The 13163-nt window shown below is 44.5% G+C and overlaps 2 protein-coding genes across 22 annotated transcripts; one reads left to right on the forward strand and one right to left on the reverse strand.

Moving 5' to 3' along the window:
• Positions 1 to 659: 659 nt before the first annotated feature.
• Positions 660 to 6296, forward strand: LOC125513248. Of its 21 annotated transcripts, none has more exons than XM_048678311.1 (10): positions 660 to 802; positions 1489 to 1624; positions 1837 to 1969; positions 2147 to 2250; positions 2922 to 3015; positions 3130 to 3232; positions 3317 to 3483; positions 3591 to 3693; positions 4471 to 4568; positions 5162 to 5775. In XM_048678311.1, the coding sequence occupies exons 1-6, from the start codon at positions 681 to 683 to the stop codon at positions 3177 to 3179; spliced, it is 639 nt and encodes a 212-aa protein (XP_048534268.1). In that variant the 5' UTR covers positions 660 to 680; the 3' UTR covers positions 3180 to 3232; positions 3317 to 3483; positions 3591 to 3693; positions 4471 to 4568; positions 5162 to 5775. The 21 variants fall into 21 exon arrangements, 14 of the variants coding, with proteins under 14 accessions (XP_048534268.1, XP_048534269.1, XP_048534261.1 ...); XM_048678312.1 differs by having other exon boundaries at positions 3317 to 3475; XM_048678304.1 differs by adding an exon at positions 6042 to 6296 and having other exon boundaries at positions 3317 to 4568; positions 5162 to 5519.
• Positions 6297 to 8849: 2553 nt separating this feature from the next.
• Positions 8850 to 11380, reverse strand: LOC125513251 (uncharacterized protein At2g34160-like). The gene is made up of 5 exons (XM_048678319.1): positions 11083 to 11380; positions 10791 to 10839; positions 9381 to 9443; positions 9240 to 9304; positions 8850 to 9148 (listed from the first exon to the last, which is right to left on the reverse strand). Exons 1-5 carry the CDS (start codon positions 11224 to 11226, stop codon positions 9050 to 9052), a joined length of 420 nt encoding a protein of 139 aa, XP_048534276.1. The 5' UTR covers positions 11227 to 11380; the 3' UTR covers positions 8850 to 9049.
• Positions 11381 to 13163: the final 1783 nt, after the last annotated feature.

Genomic DNA, 13163 nt, shown 5'->3' on the forward strand with positions numbered 1-13163 from the left:
GCACACCACCGCCGCCGCCGCCGCCGCGAATCCCCGGGGACGCCGCACGCCGCCGCCGCCACCGAGAATCCCCAGGGACGCCGCACGCCGCCGCCGCCGCGAATCCCCAGGGACGCCGCACGCCACCGCCGTCGTGAATCACCAGAGACGCCGCTCGCCGCCGCCGCGAATCCCCAGGGATGTCGCTGCCACCGCCGCGGATCCCCAAGGGCGTGGTCGCGTTGCCCTGATTGGAGGAGACCCTGTCGGCCTTGCCTTGTTTGGAGGACTGTGTGCGTCAATCCCGACCTCCGCTTTCCCCCTTTTCCATCAAGGACCGCCGCCGCTGCTTCGTCTTCTATCTCTGCGGATCCCCATCGGCACCTGCTGGATGGTGCTCCGGGAACAGGGCCGCACGGAGGCCCTCCTCCCGTAGGTTGTGCAGACGCGGCGCGCCTTGCAGCGGCTATTCGGGATGAGCGCGGGCGCGACAACCTTGTCCCAGTCGACGATGGCGGCGGCGAACGCCGGTGCTCCTTCTCGTCCTCTACCTCCAAGGACGCGCACCGGTATAGCTCAGACACCCCCGTCCCCAAATCCCGTCCACCCATCCGGCGTTGTCCAGCTCATCCTCACGCTCGTGGATTCGCCTCCTCCTGTACGCGACACTTGAAGCACTAGCATCTGTTACATACATACATATGGATAAACATCTTGGTTTGGTTCTTTGGTTCAGTTTGTATTCAGTCTGTATGCGTCTGGATGTGAATGGCACTTGCAGTATGTGGCTGCTCCTTGGTTGTCCATTTGTATGCGTCCATAGGTATGTAAACGGCCGCTCCTTGATTGTTATTTTGAACAGAACTCCCCCTTAATTCTTCCTGTACTGAAATGAATCCTTGGAAGCTAGCACTACATGTCTATTGTTGCTGTCGTCTTGTACTACATGGCTTTTTCCTATTTAATTTCAGTCAAGTTTATGTGAATATAATCTCCTTTGATTTGATGTTTTGGTCTGACTATTTACATTTTAATTATCATGTACGTACTAATGCATTCTCAGATATTTGGTCGGTGTTATCTTCTAAAATAATAGTAAATGCAATCGTTAAATAGCAGTAGAAGAAGCATGTCCGCAAACAGAATTGTACATTTTCATTCCTTTGTAGAAGTGTAATAGATTATTTCTTGAAAACACAAAGATTTCAAGTATAGCGTCAGAACAAAGATACAAACTATAATTTCAACATCCGGTAAATGATATATACAGCGAGTTGGGCGTGTCAAATGTTGATGCACAAACAGAATACATTGGATTAATTATGTACTTTTTAGAACAGTTCGGAATACATATTGGAAGAACAAATTATGTTATGTTCCCGGCCCATCTCTTTCTGCTATCTTGCTGCTGCTGGACCTGGGAGTTTTAGTGGCTAATATAATTTTGACAATTTTGCTGCAATATCTTCAGTTTCTCTATTGATTCGGATAATTTTGCTGCTCCAATAGTCTGAAGCAGAACCTCCGTCTTCTATCTCAACGTCGGCGGCCCGACGGCGCCGACTCCTTATCGACGCCCGTCGGCGGCCCGGTGATGCGACCAGATCACTGCAAATTGCTCCATTCATGTCAGCAGCCTAATCAGGTTTATTGTAGATTGGAGTTGTCCCTTCAGTCTTGATCAATAACCAGATATTGGCAAGCTTGAGTTATCCATGGATGCATGGAAAAGATTATTCATTGTTGTGATATGCATATCTGTAGGATTAAATTCATCTGAATTATGAGCTATGTCACACTTTGCAGAGTACAGAGACTTCAGTTCACATAATCTGTTTGTACATATGTTGATGTCAGGTGGAGGTGGTCGTGCTGGCGCCACTGTTTTGCTTCATGCTGATGCGGTATAAAAGTGCCTCCTCGGCAGATGAGGATCTGAGCGTGGCCATGCTAATGAGGATGCAGGATCCACCGCCACCGGCCAGTCCGAGTGCGTTGTTGTTTTCATTCTTTGGGTCCTAGGGATTTCGAAATCAGGTGTTCGCCCCTGATGATTTCCGGGAGATAAACTGATTTCATTGGCATCATCTATTTCATTGCCTCACCAATATCCATGTGAGCCTGAGTTGTAAGTGAATGTACAAATTGCGTGGATGTGTTCCTGCAGGTGATTGCAGAGAACTTGGCAGGCAGATCAATTACGAGGAGGTCAAGGCTGAGCTGGAGTGGGGTGGGCGCCAACATGAAGGAGCTGGAGATATCTCTATTTTTGTCAGTCATTATTCAGGCTCTAAGCTTCCCCTTTCCCTATACCACATTACTTGATATTATTAAATTCAGTACGCTTACTCAACTGTGAACAAGTTCATGTGGTAAGTAGGATCAACAAGAGTTGGCTGGCAACTGCTATGTATATGTTATTATGGATCAGCCAAGGTGGTTAAATTTTATTTTTTTTCCTTTTTCTTAATTTATGCCCTTAAGTTTATGCTGTTAAATGCATACACATAACTTAGTTCCAGATTTAACAAGAGTACATTTTACAATGAACTTCATAGCTGATGTTGATCATAATTAGTAAGTGTACAAAGCATTTCAAGGAATTTCTGTTTTGTGCATATTGTATATTGCAGACTTGCAGTGAAGTAGTGCCATCTAAGTACCAGATGTATGTTATTTTCAAATAAGCTTTTCTTAAAATGGAAAATACTAAAAAGCAAATTGTGCCACACCGTGCAATTAAGGTGCCTTTTACTGAAAACTCAATGCAACTTCTTGTTATTTTCAAATAAGCTTTTCTTAAAATGGAAAATACTAAAAGGCAGATTGTGCCACACCGTGCAATTAAGGTGCCTTTTACTGGAAACTCAATGCAACTTCTTGTTATTCCTTCTGAACCTAGCAATTAAGCCATATCTTGTTTTCACTCCTTCTGAACCTAGCAAAATGACCTGCTTGGACCGAACGAGGACAGGTGTGTGGTGGTGGACATAAGATGCACGGCGAACATTGAGCTACAGAAGAACATTATGAAAGGTATGTACGGTAACTCCATCCATGCTTGGCCACACACCAACGTATGTTTTCCACTGGTGCTAACCTAAACAAATTCGTTTACTGTGAACTGAACAACGGTGCATCGTGATACAGAGGTTGGAGAGGCTGGAGGAGACCATATACCAACACAAAGCGCATCTTGATGGCCATCAATGAGGAGCTGGACCTGCTACACCAGGCTAATTGCAAGCATTGGGTACTTTTGTTAGCTATCAATTAAATCTCTTGTCCTGCAAGAACATGTGTTTATTTATGAAAACATTTTACATGAGCGTTGTAGGATGATTTGGACGAGATGACTGATGAGGACATGAGCGTTGTCGGATGATTTGGACGAGAGGACTGTAGCACGACGCAATGAAGAGCCAGATCGTCCGTCCGCTCCCAGCTCACTTCCCAGTTCTGTTGTGCTGCCCCGTGCACGAACCATCCAGTAAAGGTTCTGAGGTTAACATCTCTTTTGCGAGTTTCGTATAACTTTCGTTGTCACTTTATTATCTATTGATCCACATGTTTGTATTTTAACAGACATGAGTACTTTATCATCTTTCCAGGAAGAAATTACTAGAGAGAAGAAAACTCAGTTTTACAAGTAGTGACAGTCCAACATCATATTGACACATCTGGTTTCTCTTTCCACAAGCAGGGTCGAGTGGGGTGATATACTAGGCGCTTTCTTCTAAATTGTACAGAAAGTCCACTGAGTTATTGTTGTTTGTATGCCACCTTAGAGCGAAATAGTACTTCTTTTAATCATTTTTAGGTGAAATACAAGCATGTAGCTACCTCACTTAATTATTGTACTCACTTGAAGTTTATGTTGATACAATGCACTATTTAAGTAGTAGAGAAACCTCACAAATTTAAATTGATGAATGATATTTAGGAAAAGAAGTAGGCATGTTTCATTATAAAGGGAAAGTCTTTTTCAAGGCATAGTGTTTAATTCACGAATGGTTAAACAGTTTAACGGGGACCAACACTGGGTAGCAGGGGAGTGGCAGTGCATAGAGATATAGTGAGGGGAGCGGGGGCGATGATGGAGGCGGAGATGTTTAGAGAGAGATATAGAGAGTGGGAGGTTTACCATGGTGCAATCGAAAACCAAGGCACACCTTGCTAAGACAAGCACACTTTAAAACATAGCAATACTCTGCATTGTTTGATGTTGGTATCAGGACCAGGTACCATGTGAAGCTCAAGGAATGGTTGTAGATCATTATGGATAAACTAAAAAAAAGATCATTATGGAGTACATTATAAACGGCATTTGGTGTCGGCGGCATGTCACTACCACTGACAAAGTTCTCTGAAACACGATTACTATCATGTACAATGCTTTACAGTTCTCTCATATTCAAATGCTAAAATTCTGTAATTTCATATTTAGTAGTTTCTGCGGTGTGAAATTCATGTTTTATTTTGCTTGCGCAGTTGAAAATAAATGCTGGCAAAGATATTAAAATTCAAATCTGGCTTATTTTTCTCAATATGGGTTCAGAAGGAAATTGTTGTTGAGCTTCTATCTAAAGGTATGTCAGATTAACAGGTTGCTATCGCAACTCTTGATTTGGAGTAATGCAAAGCAACTGTGGATCTTGTCGTCGGTACATCTTGGGTTGTTGTTCTTCCAGAACGAAGGATTTTTTCCCCTAGATTGTGCTATGAAATAATGCTTGTATAACGCCTTGATCTCCTGGCTACACCATGCTTTCTTGAGAACACTATACTTACAGAAGAATGATGCTTCTATAGAATGTGCCACCATGAGTTCTGTCAGCTCTTTTAATTTTGTGTTCACTATGGACGAATGAACCATATAATTTGTCAATTTGATCAGTACTTGCTGAGTGCTTGCTTTCATGTTGCAATCTCAGATTTAGGCACTTCGTAGCCATAGAATAATTTTGAATTGTTATGCTCAGTACACCAAATGTTGTTCCTAGGTAATGCACTGTTTGCAACTAAGTTTTGTCTTTAAGCACCAAGGTGTAGTAGTATGCATTGAAATAAACGGATCATTTCTATCTTTCTGGTGCTCATAATAGACTTTTTCATTTTGAATTTGTATGCTTGAAATTTGATTATTTCTATCAACTGAGAGTGGAAATGAACTGTACCGTAGGCACTTTTTCATTAGATTTCAGCAGCGGCTGATGGCAGCAACCTCATGGGCCACACATCCCCTTCTTTAATTGCATGCCCTCACAAAATGGATGGGGACTTGGTTCTTTGGTTGTCGCCGCCGGACTCAGTGAAGGACGAAAAATTGAGATGATCTAGTGGAGAATAGATGCCACGGGCTGAAGAAAGGAGGCGACGGTTTCAGAGCACACACCTTGAAGCGGAGAGGCGGCAAGGGAGTGCGTCTGGATGGCAGAGGGAGCGGGACAAGGCAACATCACATGGGAGGCATGGTCAAAATCGGCGCCGTAGGAGCAATCGTGCGCGTGGGGGTCGTACCAGGGAGAAGGAAAAGAATGGTCGGTTTTCTAGGGCTTTTTTCCTTGCATCGGGAAATGGGTTTGGTTGAAAAAAACGATGATGTGGGGAGGTCATGCGAGTGGTGGATACGTGGGTACCATTTAATGTACCAACTGCGCTTTAATAGTAGAGATTAAGATGTTGATATTTTATTCATTTTCTTCTTAGCTGAACATTCTTTAAACCAAAAATCTATGAAACTTGTAATGTATCATGGTCGCAATTTGTGAAGTAGAACTAACTATCCTTTGACCATTCATCAATTTTTATGTACTTGTCGCCCGTGACAACAAATATGGATCAAATAACTATGCACTATGGGCACTAATATGTTTACCTTCGAATGGGTTTGTTACTGTGTTTAGTTACTATGATGTTTCATATGTTCATCAGAAAAAATAAAGGCTTATTTGCTTGCATGTGCTTTCTCATGTTTGTTTGTTTTTTCTTCTGGTTGTTCCTTTTCTATAATTGTCACATAAAGTGAACCGAAACTCATATTCTATATTTCTGCTGTGTAGATACCCGTGAGCCCGCTGTTGAACTCGCTAAAAATGGAGATAGACATGGATTTAACGGTTCTCATTCATTTAAATCTTAGTGAATTGATACCAGTTTCCATTTGGAACTGAGATAACGAGGAATCGTTTCCTTCATGATACTGCATGTATGAGCTTTTTTCTTTCGGTCTAGGCCAATATTGTACAAAGTTATTTCCTAAAATTATATTCGAAGGTGTCTTCTATGAGAGTAACCATCTCAATCTTTTTTCTATAGTTGTCACAAGGTTCTTGTGCTAAAGTGATTTTTGCTTGGTCAATATGTTTTCTTCTGAATATTTCAAGAATGAATTAGTTTATGCTGCAGTAGTGAGTCACTGTTAAAAATAGGGAGAAAGGTGTTATAAGTGAAAAATTATGCAGTATACTTTTAGCTTCCAAACATTTGTACTTATGTTCTATGCCCATTTTGATTTGGACAAATGTTTGGGAATCACAGTGGTGAAAAGGTAGGATGCAGGAAGAGAAACTTTAGTGCTTGTTGTAACGTGTTTGTGGCATTTTTCGTCTTCTACCCATAGCAACGCACGGGCGTCCTACCTGGCGGATTGACTAGGTGTTGCGAGCTTCATATCCTTCCTATGTTGGGTGTTAATATGATAGTTTGCAGACAACCCGGACTTATGGTGATGATATAAGGGGTCTGGTTGGGTCACCTTTTTTCTTCTCTCATATTCGGTCAACGACAGGGCGTGTCCGTAGATTTGAGGGGACGGGCTATAGGTGCTCTATAAGATTATTGTGTTTGATACTATGATGTGTGTTAGCTGATTGTTGAAGAAAAAGATGTGGCATTGTTCTTGGTAATCCTAGCTCAGTGAGTAGTATCTTTTTTTTTCTCAAAAGCTCGTGGCAACGCACGGGCGTTCTACTAGTGTAAAGATAATAATGAAGTAAAACAGGACATGTTGCCGCTGCTTGATTTCTTCTGAACCGCTAGTTTCTCGCCCCAGCGGCGTCGTCAATGATGGACAAGCTCAGCTTGACAACGGCGGCCCCGGTCGACGAGAGCCGCTCCCGTCCGCTCCCTCTCACTAGGGTTCCGCCACCACCGCCGGCTCGCGCGCCCCCGCCCCCCCCCCCCCCCCCTCCCCCTCCCCATCTCGTTCCCGCCCCTGCGCCACCTCCTCGGGAGGTGGCCGGGGCGGCGCGCCCTCCTCTTCCCTCGCCCCCCCCCCCCCCCCTGAGCCCCCCCCCCCCCCCCCCGGCGGGTGCCCCGGCGCTGGCCCGGTTGCTGGCGGCGGCGGCGGGCCCTTCTGTACCCGCGCGTTCGTCTCCCTCCCGGGGCTGGTGACGGTGGCAGTGATGCTCGGCTGGGCGACGGCCCGGCGACCCGGCAGCGGTCGCCGGCGGTAGGCGCGGTGGCCGGCGGCGTGTCCTCGGCCCAGATCTGGGCCCTCCCGGCTCCATCTGGGTCCTAGCGGGCCGGTCCCTGGTGTGGCTTCGTTGTCGTATGTGTGGTGAGGAGGAGGAGCGGCTCGGATGGGGGGCGGCGATGCCGATGGCGTGCCTGCTGCAGCGCGATGGCGGGAGCTTTTCGGGAATGGAGTTCCCGGCAGGGCCTATAGGCACACGGGTCTGGTAGGCTCCTGCTAGTGTGTCCGGTCGGCTACTGTCGTTGATGGTGGAGGTTGTGCCCTTGCGCGTGCCAACGGTGCTGCGGCCCCTAGTCCCGGCTCCTATCCCTTGTTGTGCAGACCTCATCTCGTGGTACCGTGGTGAGACGGCATGGAGGCTTCTTGACCATGGTGGCGCAAGATGGTGGTCGGTTTGGTGGCAGGCTCTGGAGCACCCGAGGTGAAGGTTGGGATCGGGGGAAACCCCTGTCGGCCTGTCCGACACCGACGCGGCGACGCTGATGGGTGCCGCCGGACCTTCCTGAAGGGTGTCGGGGGCGACCCTTCCTCTCGCCTAGTCGTGTATCGGGGGAAACCCTTGGCAGCAGCGTCGTCTTCGTCGCGGTCCTTCTTGAAGGTGTTGATTGGTACCGGTGCTTCGGAGCCTTGGAGCTTCGTGGGAGATCTTCGGTGGGCGCAGTGATCGTGAAGCTTCTTCGTTTCCGTCGATCCGTCGTTGTCGGCATTCTTTTCTCTTGTTATTTCTCTTTCGTTTCTTTTAGTGTGATTGTGCTGTTTTCGCCCCAGCACCTATCCTTTGATGTATCGGTTGGTTGCTTTGGAATACAAAGCGGGGGAAAACCCTTTTTCTTGCAACGGCGGCCCCCTTGACCATCCACCGACACGAGGAAAACCCAGCAGCGCCGCAACAAAACAAGGGCATCAGGGGAGCAAAGGAGTAGGCATCGTGCGAACGAAAGAAGACAAGGCAGCCACGTCAAGGGGATGCTGCAATTGCAACGGCTCAGACAGCTTCGACTGCTCAGCATCATCGTCGGACGGCGCATACTCTTGTCTGTGGCAACTACATCAATAAAACCAGCTGACATAGACCCTGAAAAAAATAACAGCTCACATTGACGCTCTATATTAGCCAAAATCCTGGGGAGTCCAAACGTGAACTGCGACAGTTCGAAAAACTGAAGGACCAGAAATGAACTTGGGGCAAAATTCAGGGTCCAAAAGTGGACTTTGTTGATCCAATAATGATCTAAGCTGCATCCACAACGTGTGTTATACTAAGAGATCTTTTTAGTTGATTTATATCTTGAAATTCAATCCTTGGTAAATATACCTCGCGTGACTCTGAACGGGTATGGCACACCACAGGCGTAATAGGAGAAACAGCCAACCAAAAATGCACGCGAGGACAAATCAAGAGCGTATCAGACTCATAATCCCATTATCACAAGTTGCCATGTAACCCTAACAAATCAACAAAAAGCGCACTAAAATAAGCTGCGCCCTTACTTGATTATGCAAGCACTTGTCTCTTGTCGACACAACAAACTAAAACACAGCAAAGGGCAGAAGAACAGTAAAATTAAGCTACAACAGGAACCTTCCAAGTGTTCAGCTTTGCTCTTCCTCAGCGCCCGCTGCCTCCCTCTCCTCTGCAGCGGCAGCCATCAGTTCATCGAATTTCTCCGTCTTGCCAATCAATATTTCGATCTGCCCAGTACAGGTTATGAGAGTAAGGAAAAACAGTCATGTGGATAAATCTTGGTAAGTACTGTCCGTCTGTCATCCGAAGAACACTAACCTTGGCCTTCTGGATAGGGCGGTTCCTTGTATCATCTTTGACATCAACAGTAGATGTCATTATTTCTGCAAGTAATTTCGACCAAGTTAAGAGACTGAAAAGAAGACATAATCGAGCAGAATAATGAGAAACAAGACTCACTCTTCTCAACAGCAAGGCCGTTATTTTTTAGAATTTCCGCAACAGTCACCACAGTTGCAATAGCTGAAAGGACAAAGTTAAAAATAGTTTCATCACGACAAAAAAAGGAATGTAGATAAATAACAGAGGTCCGACAGTAACAAAGGGTCATGCTGACCAACAAAGAAAATAAACCAAGCATCCATACACAAGTGTTGAAGCATTATTATCATGAGTATATGACACATCCATGTAAATTTAACCTTACAAATAGTCTAACCAAAATTAATATCATATTAAGGTGCCTAAAACCACTGTAACCCAAGGCTTAAATAGCAACACACAGGTGCAAAAGCTGGCTACTAGACTTCAGCTACAACTGACAGCAGAACGCTATGATGCAGAAAATAACTTTTGGACAACAATGTCATCAGCAGTTTCTGATTTAATATGAGTATTACATGTCCAGAGCTAGATGACTGTTGGCAGGACATATTATTACATCAGCACAAACTTGCGCATACAAGCAATATTAATTTGATTATCAACGAGCAATGAAAACTGTTTTTAGTACTCTGTAACCCAGTGGATGAAGGCTCAGCTCACTCTGTTTTTAGTACTCCCTCCACCTCCATTTACATGAGGTCATCATTTCTCATGATCAAAATTTGACCATCATTTTGACAAATAATATGTTTGTCGTCTGTCACAAAAATTACACCGCTTGAAATTTTTAATACGAATGGAATGGTATAAATTTAATGACACATAGCCCAAGTTTTGTTAGTCAAACCAAAGGTCAAAGTTGAACCTAGAAATACATGAGCGACATGTAAATAGAGACAAAGGGAGTATCAATTGTCAGTTCTTTGCATGGTACTCCCTCCGTTCCGAATTACTTGTCGCAGGTATGAATGTATCTAGATGTATTTTAGTTCTAGATACATCCATTTCTGCGACGAGTAATTTAGAACGGAGGGAGTAGTACTTTATTCTTGAGACTGGTCTTTTGAGAACTTCCCAGAATAGTATAATTTACTTTTCCACAGCCTTTATGAACAGAATAGGCAAGTGTAATTCTTCCCACAACCAGGTGAGAGATCCAACTTCAAATTCTTATTAGTAAAAGTAACATAAAGTGCGGTATAAAGCTAAAGGGCTCAGACTGAGATGAAGGAAGAACATAAATTGTAGGCAAGCAAGAACTATGTGACATGAATGTAGACTTTTCCCCCCATTAAATGAGCTGCAACAACCTCAGTTAGCAGGAGTAATAAAATGCCACTCATGGACAAGCAGAAAGATACCCATCACAGTATACCAGGTCATCAAACATTTATATGCGCCTATGCATACGGCAAATCATTGCCAAAGTAACATAACAGAGGCCTAAACTGATACAAAAATACGCTTCGGCGAGTGAAGATTTACCCATGCCGAGGGCCGAGAGCTCCACCTCTTCGTGCAGCTGCATGTACCTCTGCACACAAACAGCGTCACAAACCAAATTAGTCTTGTTGATTTCATGGTAAATGTTAGCAGGACGCCCAAATCCAATCAAATCACTCGCAAAGATATCTCCTCGGCGGACCCCTCCTACGCAAAGAGGACAACCCTCTCTAGAGTTTAACCCCACAACAGATGTGCCCCTAAAACCCGGAAGAAATCCCCAACCAACGGCACGCTTCTCTCATCCACTCGTCCACAGGACTTGTTTCCCTACCTTGGCGAGGTTGACGTAGAAGAAGAGGGGCTTCTTGGTGTTGGAGACCTGGATGCGGTTCTTCTTGTGCCCCTCCGCTCCCGCCGTCGCCGCTGCTCCTTCCCCTATGGTAAGGTTGTTCACCGCCTCCGTCACCTCCTCCATGGCTGCCACCAAGGCCGCGCGAGAACAGCAACACTGGCTAGCTACGGGGACTTGAGGGGAGCACGAGTAGAGAGATTTCGGCGGCGACGGAGAGGGGAAGCCCTATCTCAGCTTCGGGGTTTTATATGGGGTAGGGTTACGGGGTTTGGGGCTGTTCCGTTTTTTCCCTCTTCCAGTCGGAGTCTGGCCCTAGCAAACCTTCGGTGAACAAGGGCTCAAATAGACCGTGTTCAGCTAGATTTTCCCCAGTTTTGTGTCGGACGCGATTCTGACGTTTCCCATCTTAACATTGCATTTTGTGTTGCATTTGTTATTATTATTTTTGAAATGGCCTAAGGTCATATATACTATCACACTCAAACTTCATCATGTGCCGGGCTGGGTCGGGTTTCAGACCGGGTTTGTGAAACTAGAAGACTAAGCCTGTCCCCAAGACCAAAGATAGCTATTTTCTTATGTCTGAGCCCTGCTTGAAAAGCAGCTTGAAGCCTGAAATCCTGATCTAACACTATTTTTTAGGCTACGCATTTGCAAGCCTGGCCGAAAATCAAAAAAAAAAAACTCAAGCCCGGCTCGAATCCTCTTTCGTGTTGTAAAATGAAGCCCGGGCCCCCCGAGAGGCAAGTCCAAGTCGGGCTGCCCATAATCAAGTTTAATCACAAGTCCTTACAAACACACTTATATAGAAAAATAAAATTGCATTCAAAGCCTTGGGGAACATGTAGTTGTGAGTGGAGGGCATCTTATATTAGAATCAGTGGAAATGTAGTTGTTGATCAACAATAGTCAGTTTTTTCGATTCTGTCTTTGCAAAACGGACTGTAGAAACTTTAAGGCCCCATATGTTCGGAATGGATGTTTTCTGAGTAGGTACATATTTTTTACTATCATTTTTGTCTTGTATAATAAATGTCACACAATTTTTTATCCATTGTGTGATTATATTACTTACTAATCTAAACATGTTGCATCGGAGTACCCGATACTCCATATTGTATATCTTAGTGTCACTAGATCTAGCAAATCCAATGGGCTGGACGTATTTTATTTATTTTTGGGTATCTCCAAAGCACTAAGGATACTGACCTATTCTTGTAAATTCACAAATTTTGGACATCAATACTAGAGCTCGGGCACATCAACTCAATGGATCATGTTTCTAGGGACTATTTCTATTGTTCATGAGATTATGATGTTGCATAAATCAAATGTGTTTGTATTACTTAGATATGAAGGACCTCATGAATGGCGGAGTGTTGGAGCATAACCAAATATGAAGATGGAGGCAAACGCACAAGGAAAGGAATGAACATGAAAATTCAAGCACAAATATCAGGACTTTGGAGACAGCATATGCATAAATATGTATAGGTGTTGCAGCACTTTATCTTCGGGCTAGTCCCATATATTTTAAAATGTCACTCCAGGCAACTTTTAGAGTCCATAACCATTGAGAAAACCAAATATGGTTGGATTTGACCCTTATCATTGGGTTGACTGAACCACTAGCCCTTTCCTTCTTAAATACACCCTAGGCACCGTTTGTATTAGGGTTAGTTAAGAATTAACTATTGCTACAACTTTGTGAACTTTGTTTGTGTTCAATAACCAGGCCAAGACAGCTATCGGAACCATAAGTTTTTATCTATATACATAATATCTAGATTTCATATTATAGTTCTTGCTTTTTACTACCTCTGTTTTAAAATATAAAATGTTTTGGTAGTTTAAATTGAACTGTTAAAATGTCTTATATTTAGGAACGTGGGGTGCATTTAATTGCTTGCATGGATAAACCTTCTTGGTCTGGTTGATAATGCCCCGACATGATCAATAACCTCTCCGGAGTTGGCTTATAGACTACTAAGGTGTGTCGTCCTCGCATATGTTGTATCGAACCGTAGTTGACTCCACCCAAATTGCTTAAATATGTGTCC

The sequence above is a fragment of the Triticum urartu genome, chromosome 6 (genome assembly GCF_003073215.2).
Source record: "Triticum urartu cultivar G1812 chromosome 6, Tu2.1, whole genome shotgun sequence".
In the NCBI taxonomy this organism is placed as follows: Eukaryota; Viridiplantae; Streptophyta; class Magnoliopsida; order Poales; family Poaceae; genus Triticum; species Triticum urartu.

Bases quoted from the DNA above. Each gene is read 5' to 3' on its own strand.
- LOC125513248 (XM_048678304.1), top strand. From the start codon at position 681: ATGGATAAACATCTTGGTTTGGTTCTTTGGTTCAGTTTGTATTCAGTC. The intron at 803-1,488 runs GTATGTAAACGG...CTGCTCCAATAG, and splicing joins CCATTTGTATGCGTCCATAG to TCTGAAGCAGAACCTCCGTC. The intron at 3,016-3,129 runs GTATGTACGGTA...ATCGTGATACAG, and splicing joins ACAGAAGAACATTATGAAAG to AGGTTGGAGAGGCTGGAGGA.
- LOC125513251 (XM_048678319.1), bottom strand. From the start codon at position 11,226: ATGGAGGAGGTGACGGAGGCGGTGAACAACCTTACCATAGGGGAAGGA. The intron at 9,305-9,380 runs GTGAGTCTTGTT...AATTACTTGCAG, and splicing joins CGGCCTTGCTGTTGAGAAGA to AAATAATGACATCTACTGTT. The intron at 9,149-9,239 runs GTTAGTGTTCTT...TGTACTGGGCAG, and splicing joins GCCCTATCCAGAAGGCCAAG to ATCGAAATATTGATTGGCAA.